The sequence below is a fragment of the Rhinolophus hipposideros genome (genome assembly GCF_964194185.1).
Source record: "Rhinolophus hipposideros genome assembly, chromosome: 24".
In the NCBI taxonomy this organism is placed as follows: domain Eukaryota; kingdom Metazoa; phylum Chordata; class Mammalia; order Chiroptera; family Rhinolophidae; genus Rhinolophus; species Rhinolophus hipposideros.
The window spans coordinates 11,246,945-11,261,072 of record NC_138070.1 but is presented as its reverse complement, the minus strand read 5'-3'; the positions used below and the strand labels follow the sequence as shown (position 1 = coordinate 11,261,072).

At 44.6% G+C, this 14,128-nt stretch overlaps 1 protein-coding gene across 4 annotated transcripts in view; it reads right to left on the bottom strand.

The window, feature by feature from the left end:
* Positions 1 to 165: 165 nt before the first annotated feature.
* RFC5 (replication factor C subunit 5) overlaps positions 166 to 14,128 on the bottom strand; it is a 37,565-nt gene continuing 23,602 nt past the window's right edge. Inside the window, exons 1-11 of one of the 4 annotated variants that reach the window (XM_081036476.1) lie at positions 11,232 to 11,457; positions 9,772 to 9,836; positions 9,363 to 9,499; positions 8,148 to 8,227; positions 7,488 to 7,561; positions 6,123 to 6,282; positions 5,304 to 5,385; positions 4,787 to 4,916; positions 3,692 to 3,769; positions 2,620 to 2,674; positions 166 to 1,587 (exon numbers count right to left, since the gene is read on the bottom strand). In XM_081036476.1, coding sequence (XP_080892602.1) covers positions 1,491 to 1,587; positions 2,620 to 2,674; positions 3,692 to 3,769; positions 4,787 to 4,916; positions 5,304 to 5,385; positions 6,123 to 6,282; positions 7,488 to 7,561; positions 8,148 to 8,227; positions 9,363 to 9,499; positions 9,772 to 9,836; positions 11,232 to 11,296 — 1,023 coding nt within the window. In that variant the 5' untranslated portion in view covers positions 11,297 to 11,457 and the 3' untranslated portion in view covers positions 166 to 1,490. The other 3 variants (XM_081036478.1, XM_081036479.1, XM_081036477.1) reach the window with 3 other exon arrangements.

Sequence of the window (14,128 nt, the reverse complement as noted above, 5' to 3'; positions counted from 1 at the left end):
TCAGCCGATATCCTTATGTACGAGGTCTGACTTTGCTGCTTCACCTCATTGGACTAATGAGCCAGTTTTAGCTCTACCCCTCAACAAATATAGCTCCTGAAAAGTACTTACTGTTCTCCTTCAGTGGTGTATATTTATCTAATCAAGACACCTCAAACAAAATCTGCCTTTGGAAAATTTAATATATTTTAAATTATTTTAAAGAAATGCAACATCTTATCCTTTGGCTTTCATAATAGGTGCTTTATGGAGGCCAGTGTTGAAAAAGTAGGAGTCTCTCCTCTGCCGCCTTTGTTGCTGAAGAAAAACATTTCAAGACAGGAGGCTTTCATTGAAGGAGAAAGTTAAAAGCTTTTGGTACTCCGTTTCATTTTTTCCATTAAGAAAAAAAATCATCTGTAAAACGTACAACAGGACAGCTGGGGATGGATTAGGCAAATTTTTAATTTTGTGGTTATCTTGAAAAATCACATCCAGTGTACTCAGAGGCCCCACATGACCATTAGCTACCAACTTCGCTGGTGTCCTTAGGGAGCGAGGTAGTACAAGAATTTGACACCTTTATAAAGAACGGTCTCCAGAGTTTATTCCATGCTATCAGGTGGAGAAGGTTTTCATATAGATGCAAGTGGAATTAAGTCAGTGTCTTTATAACTGGCTAAGGAAAGAAGAGTCACTCGTTAGCACAACAAAGCTGCTTTATTTTTATTGTGAAGAATGATCTAAATGCAGCATAACTGCTGTAAAATAAATCGTTACATTTGTTTACAGGTCCTAAGCCTTTTGGCAGTTGCAGGTTTAGAGTGAGGCTCAATCTCATGTGCCCTTCCTGCATTAAATAAGTGAGTGTTGTACCTCTGACCATTAATGGCATAATTTAAAGTGAAAATTTTCTCTTACTGTCTGCACCACAATCAGGAATCTGCTAGTAACTCCTCTACTTCAGGAGAACAAAGAAAAACCCCAGTTTTTAAGAGAATTGAGTCCATTTTACGAGTATAATAGTTTTGGCCAGAAATCCATTAACACCTACTCTAAACAGTGCCACAGATGATATTTATACTCGATTTTGGAGATGTTCGTTTATCTTGATTTGGAAGACATGTGGGCCACGTTAGATGTGAAAGCCTTACATTCTGAAACAAAATAGGGCAGGCCAGTGTCCTGTCATCTAAGCAAGTAAAGGGTAAAAGCCTTAAGGCTGAAATAAAGGTTGTTTGCTCCTTCCCCCGCCCTCCATAAAATAAAAGTGGGCAGTGCCATAAGACAGCTGTACATTAAAATTGTTTTGTACGTCTCTGCTCCAAACAGCCACAAACAAGGTACCTTTTTATACATCTGCCCACCACCCATGCCTGGAATAGAGTTTTCCAAGACTGGGGGTGATTGTGGCGTCATCCAACGGCCCCAGGGAGCAGCTCATCCCGTAAAGAGGCCCCTGTTCTCGTCACTGCTGAGCCTGAGAACCTGCAGCACAAGGTCCTCAGCGTCTAACCCTCTGTGACAATCAGGTCTCTGGTGACTTGAAAAGCGGCAATGAGGGAACTCAGCTGAATCTTCTCGTTGGTGCCAACAGAAAGTCTGTACCTAAAAGAAACCAAACAAAAGGTAAGAAGAATAGAGAATGTCAGACAGCTACCCTTGACAAGACCACGAAAGAGATCAAAGAGGGAAAATCTGCTGAAAGATAGGAGACAATAAAAATTTATCCTGGATATTAATCTCGTATGTGCCCCCTAACATTTTCTTCTCTGCCATAAACACTCATAAATTTGATTCAAATTGGTGAGGAAAAATTAAATTTAAAAAATCGTTAATTATCAGTTGCATTGTTCTGAACTTAACTTGGTCCTAGCTGTATGTAGATGTGCAGAATTTACATAATTAAGGATTATTTCTTCACCCACAAAATACACTGAGAGGAAGTATAATTAAGATTTCCTTCCTCTTAATTCAGTGGGAAGTTTGGTTGACATATCTGTGGTCTGTGATGTAATCAGTAAAGCACGACAGTGGCACTTCATCTTGTCACCTTTGAAGTGACTAAGCCATTGAAAGCAAAGTCAGCATTCACAATGTAGTGATAAGAAGTCACCTAATTTGTACATTTAAAAGCCAATGATGGCAAATTGGAGTTGGCCTACGTTGATGGCTTACTTTGAATCCCAGCGCTTTTGTCTACTTAAAAGACAGCTGCCATCTTCACTGGGTGCTAATAACTTGACCAAACCAGGCAAAGTGGAAAATTGAGTTTATGTTTCCTTTTCCCCCCAATATGGTTTATGCCAAAATGCCTTAAAGCTGGATAGCTGATTGTTCCCACCCCGAGAGGTCTGAACTGAAGCAGCCTTCTAGAGTAACAAGAGCATTTCCAGAACCAATGCGGAGCAAGCCTTTGAGGTCTTTATCTCAGATATGGAATTGAGCTATACCTGTCCTTGTGTTTATTCATGTTCTTTAAATAAGCAATTCATACCCTTCCCCACATTTTAGTCAATCATCTCACCAAAAACTAGGTTGTGCCATTTAGGAATGATTTAGACAAAAAAGGCGAAACCAGGAAAGTAGAAACAAACCCACGGGGAAAAAGGAAAAGAATTAAAATTGGGAAATACTCACTCAATGTCTGCCATTTTAGTCAATAAATGTATTCTAACTGAAGATGGAAAGTCAACTGGGGAAAAAACAAAATCAAATGAGTGTGGTCTGTCACTCCCTACTATTTAAAAAAAGTCCCAATAGACAACTAGGAGGTGGATAACACATCAGATGGGTACCCCTAAACTTTTCTTGAAGGCTCAGATCACTAAGGATATAAGAATTGTATAGGTTTTCAGTTTTTATCCAACCCGTTTTGTGAGTCTTCAGAGTAAAACCAAAAAGAAAAAATTAGCAGATTCCAAAGTGATCACAAGAACAGAGACGCGTCATCAACACGGCCCTTTTAGCAGCTGGGTAGCTCTGTAATTTAAAAGCTGAGTTCTCGCTTGCTGTCCCAATTCTTCAACATAAACTATTGATTTTTAAAAGTCAGCTTCTGCTTAGCTTCCACAATCGAGTGCAGAGCTGGGCTTGAGCCAACCACACTCTTGGGCAGAAGCTAACGCCCTCCAGCCAGCTAGGAAAACGCCTGTAAAGGTATCAGTAGAACCAACATTCACGGACCCAACTGTCTGCAGTTGGCTGTTGTTGAGGAAAGAGCTCCAAAAGGCTGCACAACAAATCACCTGGAGAGCTTGAAAAAATACTGATTCTCGGCTACGCCCAAAAGGCCAACTGATTGGTCTTGGTGGGGAGGAGGGGTGACTCCTACATGCTGGCAAGGTTGACAGCCAATTCTCTATAGAAGATACAACCAAGCATGGAATTTAAGATAGTTAAGACAGCTTTGGTTTACATGAAGATAGATCCTTTGGGGAAAATACTCTTTTAGAAATGTGAAATAAAATACACGACTTAGAGCTGTAAAATACCAACCCTTGGAGGAAATAAAGTTTCCACTCTCTCCCCAGCAGTTCTTGAGGTTCAGAGTACTTGTGGAACAAAGTTTTAAATAACAATCAGGGGTCAGGTTTATACTTCATTCCTGGTTTTTTGCTTCAAAAATGAAGCCTTATGTTCCCTCTAACCACTCTTAGCCACAAAGCATGCCACCTCTACAGCTTCGAAACTAGGGGATAATGTAAGTTACCTCTATGCACAAACAAGTGTATCTCTGTCAGGATATCATGTAGTGCCAACCCCTTCAGAGTTTTCAAGTCCATAATATCTAGAGGAGCAGTTAAGGCAAAAGGAACAAGTTCCAGAACAAAGCCGCTGCAGAGAATTTTGAATCCAAACCCTGGTGAGGGACTTTCAAAATGGGGGCTTCTTTTGTTGTTCTTTTTTTGTCTCTTTCAATCTGAAACTGCATATGGTGAACTCCAATTCTTATTATCATGTTTTCATCTTCAATAAGGTCTTTCTGAAAGATAACAGGCCGGATGGCTCAGTTTGGTTAGAGTGCGAGCTCTGAACAGGGTTGCCAGTTCGATTCCCATTATGGGCCAGTGAGCTGCACCCTCCACAACTAGATAGAAGACAATGAGCTGTCGCTAAGCTGCCGGAGGAGCAGCCAGATGGCTCAGTTAGAGCACGGGCTCTCAACAACAAGGTTGCCAGTTCAATTCCCGCATGGGATGGTGGGCTGTGCCCGCTGCAACTAAAGATTGAAAATGGCAACTGGACTTGGAGCTGAGCTGTGCCCTCCCCAACCAGACTGAAGGACAATGTCTTGGAGCTGATGGGACCTGGAGAAACACAGTTCCCCAATACTCTTCAATTAAAAAGAAAAGGTGTTTCTCAATAACATTTATCAGATTTTACATCAACAGATTCAGGACTCCTAAATATATGTAAAAAATATACAGTTGTATCTCTTGTCAACTAGAGAACAGAGCCAAACGCATGACTTCCACATGCCCCGAAAGGCTCTGTATCACTACACCTAGCTTTTAATTTCACGACAAAAGAAGAGTAACAGACCAGTTGAAAAAGACTGCATCTTCCATTCCAAGGTCTAACTGTGTCTTCCACCTGTGAGTGAAGTGGCTTCAAGCTGTACCCAGGTCAGAGCCCCTCAGAAAGAACTTTGGGGCACTGAAGACAAGTGCTCACTGCACCCACAACCATCTTGCTCCCCCAACAGGATGCCCGTGAAGGGGTAGGTGCTGGCTAGCCTGGCTCCTGGCACCAAGGTCAGGCCTTGGGCACATAATGTGCCGTTGGCGGGATCAAGAAAGGATACTTCTGTAGGCCGTGGTGAAGTCTTGGTTCAACATCCAGTCCAAAATGTTGGCAATGTCTGACTTCAGCGGGTGCCCTGTGCAGGTGTAGACAGTCTCCTCTGTCACCTTCCCAAAGGCCATATTGGTGCTCTGTGCAGACAGGGAGAGAACCACAGTGGCTGTCACAGCCGCCACCAAGTTTGCAAACAGGTCAGGAGGACACTGCTGAGGCAGCAATGTTACAAGGGCACAGGGGAACTCAAACCCTGTAGTTTTTACACTGAGAAGAGTTGACCTCATCAGAGGACACTGCTGCTTGTTGCAGAATCCTTCCCTATCGTCCCCTTGTTTGCAACAAATTATTCTTGCAATTAACCAAAACATAACTGAAAGAAGGAGATCACTGGCACATTAGGAAATGGAGGTCTGACCAGTTCTAGATTGTCTGAATTTACAGACTGGTTATGCTGTTGCTTATGTCTTTCTGGAATAACTTCCGAAGCAACGACTTGAGATTTGCCGTGAGTAGCACCATACCTGCAAAATGTTCAAAGCTCTTCGCATATCTCCACTGGAAAGAGTTACAAGTGCTTTCATCCCATCTTCACTTATATCAACTCTGAAAGGAAACAGGCAGAAGGGATTGAGACGCCCCTAAGAGTACAAGCAGTCACCCAGAGAGTACGACGGCCTGGAATGACTCAGGTTTTGAAACAATGAGAAAAAAAAGGGAAGGCCGGAGTTAACAGTAATTTCCTGATCTACAGGATCAAGAACTTACTCTGGTTTTTAGGGATGACGGTTTCACATTAGTCGTCACAGCCCACTCAAAAGTCTACACAGACCCTTATTTAGGACCAGGCCTTGCTATGTTGAGCAACTGGCTTTGAATTATGTTCTCTGGAGAGGAAAGAGCACTGGTGAGATGAGTGACCAGAGCCAAAGCTCCTCCTTTCAAATAAGCAGCAGCTCAAGTTAGCTACTTGCTTGACATCTGATGACACAGAATGTACTATCTCAGTACCTTCCCTTCCAGTCAAAGAAGGCTGGCGGCATCTTAGCAGAAGGGAATTGGCAGCATGGTTTCCAATGACAAAAGAAGAGGAGGAGGAAACTCGGACAGCTTCCAGGGGAGGAGAATGCAAACAAGGGAAGAACCAAGTGACTTTTATGAAGAATGTCTGTACGTACCAGAGAGAACGACAGCAGCGAGCAGCCACTGATGCCCACCCTGCACGAGGCACTCGGCCGAGTCGTGTACAAACACCACCTTTCAATGTAAACCAGCCAGTCATCCCAGAACCACTACACTCAGTCCCCGAGACCCTCACCTTTCCTGCTTTGCCACATACTTACTTCTCTTCTCCTACGACATGTTCCAGGCGGGGAACCATGAGTTCAGGAGTCAGGGGACCGAATCGGAACCTTGTACAACGGGACTGCAGGGCAGGGATGATCTTTGACAGATAGTTACAGATGAGGCAAAATCTGGTATTTTCAGTAAATTTCTCAATCACTGGCAAAAGAAAAGAAAGCCTCCTCACATCCATTGTGATTCTTCACAGGACCCAGAAGTCCTATGGTCACATGAAGGGTACAAGAAACAAGAATGCAACAAGAATTCAAGAATGCACACAAGTGGGGATGTCACTGTAATGAGAGGGTGCCACTGAGGGGAGGGGTTAGGACTGGAATCAGCCATTCTCCAAAAGATGACAAACGTGTCACCACAGGATTTTATAAAACGCTTCCTTTTTTTATGACTCGCTATGATTCTGATGTTCTCCCCATCCCATTCCATGAAGATACGAAATCCAGTATCCGTGCCCTTTTGCATGCAATTCTATTTGGCAGGTTGACAATGCTCCCCCTGCTATTAGGTGGGAAGGGGTAGCTTTGCCGCAAAGTCTTAGAGCATTCAAGACAGCAATAACCCCAAATCAAACATGCTTAGGACAGTTTCATTTGGTAAGCACCCAATGTTTTTGCACAGGGATCTGCCCAGATGGACAGTCACTCTTCAGAACGAGATGCCAAGGAAAGACTGCCAAAGCTTCGAGGACCAGAAGATATTCTGTCCTCCTCCTCCTCTTAACATTGGCTACGATCCACTCCTCCTACCCAGATCTCCGAAAGGTCATCCTTCTCTCCTAGCTCATCACCTCGGCGTCTTAATGAGATTATGAATGTCCTTTCCAGAAATGAACTGCCCCAGTCCCCTTAAGACAGACATGTCACAGGACACTCTCCCTTCCCTGCCAAATCACGCACATGGCAAGTACTGAAGTAATGTCAGCTTTCTGAGTGTGACTAAAGTTCCAGCATTATTTTCCTGGCTGTTTTGTATCGAAGGGCACCAACAGCAGAACAATCTATCCAAGCAGTTGAGGAATGAAAAGACTTTCCAGAACCTTCCATCAAACGATACAAATTCCCAACCCTGAAATTGAACCCAGCTGAAAAGGAGGATGAAACATCAGTGTCTGGTCATCAAGTCCCAACAAGGCTTACGCCTTCAAGCTGCTCATAGGGGAAACCCCCAATATGGAGACATTTTTGTCTAGATCATCAGATGGGAGACACAGGGAAAGGTACACAGAGATTTCTCTGGGTCAGAAGGTGAACGAAAATTGAAAAGAAGCCATGTCCTCTCTTATGTCTCCAGTTGCCAGTTCTCCGGATGTGCTCATCAGCCAACGCCCTGTACTTCGCAGCTCTCACCTCTCCTCAAGGCATTCTGGGCATCTTGAGTCATGGCATCAGCTTCATCAAGGATCACTAGTTTGAAGCCTTTCCTAGGAAAACAATTGGTACCATCTAAAGAGTTCTTCAATCTCACTTCAACCTCCAGGCCCAAACCTCTATCTTCACATTTGTGCCATCCGGCCCTGTTTCAGAGTCCATTTCTCCTAGAACTCCGACCAAAGCAGACATCTGTGGTCACACAGAGGAAATGCCCCGTCACTCCTTTAACTCTTCTTCCCCACAGTATCCTATTACTCTAGTGCTGCTTTTTCCACCACCTTCACTCATGCCTATCTTTTCATCTTTTTCTTTTTTTTTGTACCACCATCCTCGTTATCCATCTGATCTCAATTCGTTTTTGTTTAAATGCAAACTAGCTCATGTAATCAGTCCTCAGCTGACTAATAAAATGAAGCTAGTGCTTCCCCAAAGATCCTGCTAATATAGACTTAGATAATATTTTAACATTTGCATTAACATTTACCACCATCCATGCACTTTATCTCTTTTTCATGGCTGTTTTTGTCATTTTTATTTTTAAACCTTTACAAACTGGCAAAGGGGAGGGTTAAAAAAATTAAGCTCATCTCACTGATCAAAATACCTCGGGAGAGAAATTATGCAATTATTTCTTACTTGAATATTGTCCTTGTGCTAGCAAAGCTCAGGATCGGTCCCCGGACGATATCTATTCCTCGGTCGTCTGAAGCATTCAGCTAAAGGTGGAAGAGAGAAGCCAGAACAAGTAAAAAACATGTTGGTGTGCTATCTATGAATTAATGTCTCTTTTTCATCAATCCAGCTCAGCAAGCCACATCTCCATGTCTAGTGACAGCTAAGAGATAATCACTATAAAAAAAAACAAGATCACAATTGTATTTAAAACTCACAACTCATTAGATCATAACATTACATTCTGAAAGGTGAATGTCTCATTTTTCGACCCCCTTTCAAGGACGATCACTGACATATTCTGGAGGAATAATCAATTGGTCCAGTCAAGTAAACAGCACCTCTGGCATGAGTAGAATGATGCTCATTTTAACTACCAAACCTAGAGCAACCCAGAAGTTACCAAGTTCTTAATACATTGAGGTAAGAACATTAGTGGCAGCAAGGTTCTAAGACATATAACAAAATAAATAAGTTAAACATTTTTTTCGTGCAATAGACAATATTTAGAATTTTGTAATCTAAGTGTATCAGTTGAGTTCCAGCAGTAAATAGATGGCATGCTCAGATTCAGCAATTTGAAGAGAATTACATGAAGAGTTATTTTTAAAGGTGTTCATGGGGTGTGGGGAACCACGAGAGCTATGCAATACCTCAGGGACTACTGGGGCCCATTACCACCCCTGAGTCTTATATGGGGTTAACAGGGGCGTGATGTTGGCACCTGGAGCAGGCAGTGTTATGTGTCCTGCAGGAGGGGACGCCGTCAGCCTGTGGGGGCCCCCAGAGCAGGACCAGGCATCATTCTCCTTTCCCCAGACTCCCAGGGCCCCTATTGGCCAAACCTAACCAGGAGCTCGAGGGCAAAAGAGCTTGTAGTCAATCTGACAAGGGCACGTGCGCCATATCCAGCAACCGAGCGATCACTCAGCGGGGGACCACGGAGTGTGTGGGTATAAGCTGTCAACAGCACAGAAAAACAGCCCTACAACTGCCCTCTAGCCAATACCCACCCAGATCAAAATTCCAATTATAGTAAAAAGTGAATTGAAGTATTCTTATTTTACATCTGCTTCTTTCCCAACCACCAGGGGGACAACTTACTTGTAAAGTGAAACGAAACTAGCACAACTAAGAGATTCGAGTCCCTTGTCGAGTAAGAATAACCCTCCTGTTTACCTCCAGGACCATGGAGCCGAATTCTTTATCTTTGTATAGCTGTTTCGCACAGGCCAGGATGGTGGATGTCTTTCCTGTGCCTGGAGGACCATAGAGAAGCAGGTGTGGCAGTCGGTCTTCACTGATGAATTTTTGAACTGAGGATCAGGAAGAAAGAGAGACCCCATCAGTTTCTGAGAGTCGCTTCATTCACGGTGGGCCCGTTAGTTGGGCTAAATGCACTTCAAGCCTATGTGCCAGTCAGAGGCAGATGCAGGAATCAAAACATCTGAAGGATACAACTCTTCCAGCCACATTCCACGAAGCCCAATCAGAGTCTTCCAAGTTATCACTTAGCAGAGACAAGAGCACCCAGAAATGTACACAGGTCCTTCAACGAGGGTAAGCGCAAATGACAATGGATACTTACTGGTACTCAAAATGTCCTGATGAGAAATGAGGTCACTCAGGGCCTGTGGCCGGTACTTTTCAACCCTGAAATACAATTCAGCATGGATTACAACATATATAAATGCAAGAACGTTTTGTTATATGCCCGAGAATCCTTTCATACCCTAACTCAAAGAGAAAGAGCCACAAAACCCTTTTAATTTGAATACAGACCTGGGGTCCTCAACCAGGGGTGGTTTTGTCCCCCAGGGAACATTTGGTGCTATCTGGAGACATTTTCAGTTGTCACAGTTGGGTGGAGGGTGCTACTGGCATCTAGTGGGCAGGCACCAGGGATGTGGCTAAACATCCTCCACTGCACAGGACAGGCCCCCCAACCCCCCACCCCACAGAGCTGGCCCACAATGTCCATAATGCTGAGGTTGATCAACTCCGCTCCACTTTCACCTTTCCAGCTGTCTGCCTGTAATCTCAACCTGGATGGGCTCCTATTATTTCAGGGTGAATTCAAAACTGAATTCCTACCCAAGTGTACATCAACATATGAATGGATAAATAAATGAGGGTATAGCCATACAATGGAATATTCAGCCATAAAAAGAAATGGAGTGATACATGCTGCAACGAGGATGAACCAGGAAAACATGGTAAGTGAAAACAAGCCAGTCACAAAAAGCCAGATATTGACTGTATTTATATGAAATATCCAGAAGAGGCAAATTCATAGAGACAGAAAGCAGATTAGTGGTTGCCAGGGGCTGGGGGTAGGGAGGGGAGTGGCTGCCCGTGGGGATGGGATTTCCATTAGGGGCGATGACAAATTCTGGCACTGGGTAGTGGCACGGTTGCACAACGTTCTGAATGTGCTTAACGCCACTGGAACTGTCCACTTTAAAATGGTTACACGTGTAACTTGTAGGCATTTTTCACATAATAAAAACAAATGGAACCCGTTGTTAGACCAGAACGAGATCTCTGAAATCAAGCGCACTCCCATCGGCCTTTGAAACCTCATGAGGACAGAGCAGTGGACGTGGATTCAGACCGCTGGGATTCAAATGCAACTTTATTTTCTAGCTCTGGCCCTTGGGCTGGTCATTTCACCTTCTGGATGTATTCCAGCTGTAAAACAGGACTAATAATACAGCATACCTACCTCGTGGGGTCTCTGTAAAGCTCAAACACCTAGAGGGCCCGATCATCTAGGAGAAAGCCCTTTAAGTAAAAGTCAGCTAGGGCGTGTTGTTATGTTTCAGAATCGGACCCATCACATGGAAGACTTGGGCGGGAGAGAAGCGGCCACGCGGGCAGCCGCGGGATCAGCGCCTGCGCCGGCCGGAGGGCAGCAGGGGGTCCGGCCAACGTCACAAGTGGAACGGAGGGCACTGCGGGTTGGGAGGCGAAGCTCTGCGGCCCCCCCCCGCACGCCCCGCGCGCACCCCGACCCGCGCCCTCCCGAGCGGCCGGGCCTCCTCCTACCAGGGCAGGTTCCTGATCTTGGTCGCCGCGGGCTGCGGCTGCTGCTTGGGCGCCGAGGCTTCCATGGCGCGGTGATGACGGTGTCGGGATCCGCGGGGGTCGTCGCGCCCCCCAGGAGCCTGCACCGCGAAACGCCCCAACGTAACCGGGGGACCCGGGCTCTTAGACTTCGCGCGCAAAAGCAACTGTCGCGAGGTTTAGTCGCAGCCTTCCGACTTCCTCTCTCGGGCCCGCCCCTTTCTGTTGCTAAGGCGCCGGTTGCCTGGTTACCGTGAAGCGCGGGCCTCTGGCTTCCCTCCCGCTCCCCCCTTCCAGCCCGCGCTGCCCTCTCTTCCGTGCCAAGCGGCTTCCTGAGCCCAGTGAGATGGGGGGTAGGGAGAGGGACGGCCACCCCTGCAATCGCCAGTCATCATTACAAATTAAAGTGTCATGGCCAAAGCCAATTTTGCCATCACCAAAGTTCAAACGCTCGCCCTTCAAAGGATCAGAAAGCTGCCAGCCCTAAGAAATAACCCCAAATGACACGCCAGTTCTTAAATATAAGTGCCAAACGAAAAGAGGCTTGAAAAACCTTTTGGCCCCAAAACAGGGAGGTGAGTACTTTGAATTAAAAAACAACTCCAAACACAACTCCAATCTGTCTCCCAAATCCACGTCCCTCACCCAACAAAATTGAGAGCCAACCTCCAGAAACAAGTCCAGAGTGAAAACAGAAAAATAAACTTCCAGTTAGGTTAATATATGTAAACTGGAAAGGGCCAGTTAATGGGCATAGAAGACAGGGTCCCTACGAACTGGTATCAAAGGGAATTGGTATCAAATTTTTAGTGTTTTTCCGGAGGTGAAGGGAGAAGGAACTACTTTTCTTCTATGGTTGCTGGTATTTCCCAGGAAAGTGTCTGTTACATCCATAATAAAGTTTTTGTTTGTTTGTTTGTTTTTTACACGTTGAGAAAGCCAATACTGAGAGGAGATGAGGCTGGCCTGGAGTCAGGGTGTTCTGATTCAGAAGTAGCTGCTCCTTGCATTTTATTGTATCACTGTCACCTGTGTTAGGAGCAGAGTAGAGGGACAGTGAGCAAATACATGATGGCAGTATGGCTTCACCCTAGTGCCTGCCTGGGGATTCAGAAGCAGGGGGTCAGATGTGGCTTGTGGCATGACAGTGCCTCTACCCTCTGCTTCCTCCCAGGCCAACTCTAATACTAGTTGTTCAGATCATTAACACACCACTTTTTCCACTTAGCTTAGGGCAGGTTGCTTCTCTCCTTCTCCAATAATATCTACCCCCGAAAGATTGTGAGGATTCAATCAAATAAATTCCCTTCTATTGGTGCAATTGTTTTTAACCTTTTAAACCGCAATTACTTTTGCACCAACCTAATAACACTAGCTGGCCACCCATCTGTTCTTGTGTGGGGACAGAGTCCCAGAGAGCAGTTTCCAGGCTCTCAGCCTCATGTGGAAAGGTGCTGGCTTGGGTAGTAGATGGTCATCAGCTGTGACTAGTGGCCATCAGCTGTAACCAGTTAGCATTAGCCACTAATATAACTGCCATCGCTACGCTAGGGCGTTGGTTAGTTGGTTGGCAGAGAAGCAGACGGCGGATTACGGTTAGCAAGCTAGTCATTGCGGTTAGCAAGCGGGTTGTGGATTGCAGATCGTGTTGATCTTACTTCCTGTGTCTCGACCAGCTGCCATCGAGATTATGGTGGTATGACTCCTCTATCTATGGCTCTGTTATTGTTTCTTTTCGGCCTCACTATATCCTGCGTTCTTGTGCGGGGAATGAGGGCTGAGTCCCTGCATGACATCTTGTTTCAACTGTTTCCTCTCAAACAAAACTTAAAGAATTGGCTGGTGTGACTATGCCGGTGAGGGTTATTTTTATGTGTCAACTTGACTGAGCTAAGGGAGTTGGTAAAATATTATTTTTGGGGTTGTCTCTAAGGGTGTTTTTGCAAGAGATTGGCATTGGAATCAGTAGACTAAATAAAGTACACCTGCGCTAATGCGGGTGGGCGTCGTCCAACCTACTGAGGGCCTGAATAGAACAAAAAGGCGGAGGAAGGGTGAATCTGCTTTCTTTTTGAGCTGGGACACCCATCTTTTGCCCTCCAACACCTGTGCTCTTGATTCTCAGGTCTTTGGACTCAGACTAAATTAAATCACCAGCTTTCCTGGGTCTTCAGCTTGCAGACAGCAGATTGTGGGATTTCTTGGCCTCCATATTCACTTTAGCCAATTCCTGTGGTACGTATAATATAAATATGAATATATAAAATATTAAAAATGTAAAATAGTTATATAACTATATTATTAATATACAATATGTTATATGTTACACGTGTTATATATTAACATATATTTATTGTAGAATGTAGAATATAGAAATACTTGTGTGTTTTAAAATGTACATAAATCTAAGTGTAAATATAAATCACACACACACACATACATTTTTTTATTGGTTCTGTTTCTGTGGAGCACCATGACTAAAATGCCATAACCTGGGCTTCCTTCAACCACCATAGTAAAAGCCATCTTGTTATGGGGCCGTTGCATTAGAAGCATGATGCCGCCAGTCCTCGTGCTGGTAAATGCAAACAGGACCGGACCAAGTTCTCATAAAGCTCTGTGTGCACCTGCTTGTCGGTTTCCTTGGAATACAGAATTCTTCTATGTGACATTCTATTAGGTATTTACAAGGTTATCTATTGTCTGCCTCCCCAGTGGATTGTAAGCTCATTGAGAGGCTAAGCTTTGACTTATTCACCACTGTACTCCTGGTGCCAGGAACAGTGCCAGGCTCAAAGGAATTGTTCAGTGAATGAATGAATGCTACTAGCCAATATTCATTAGACAGTTACTATAGGTCAGGCACTGTTCTAAGTGTC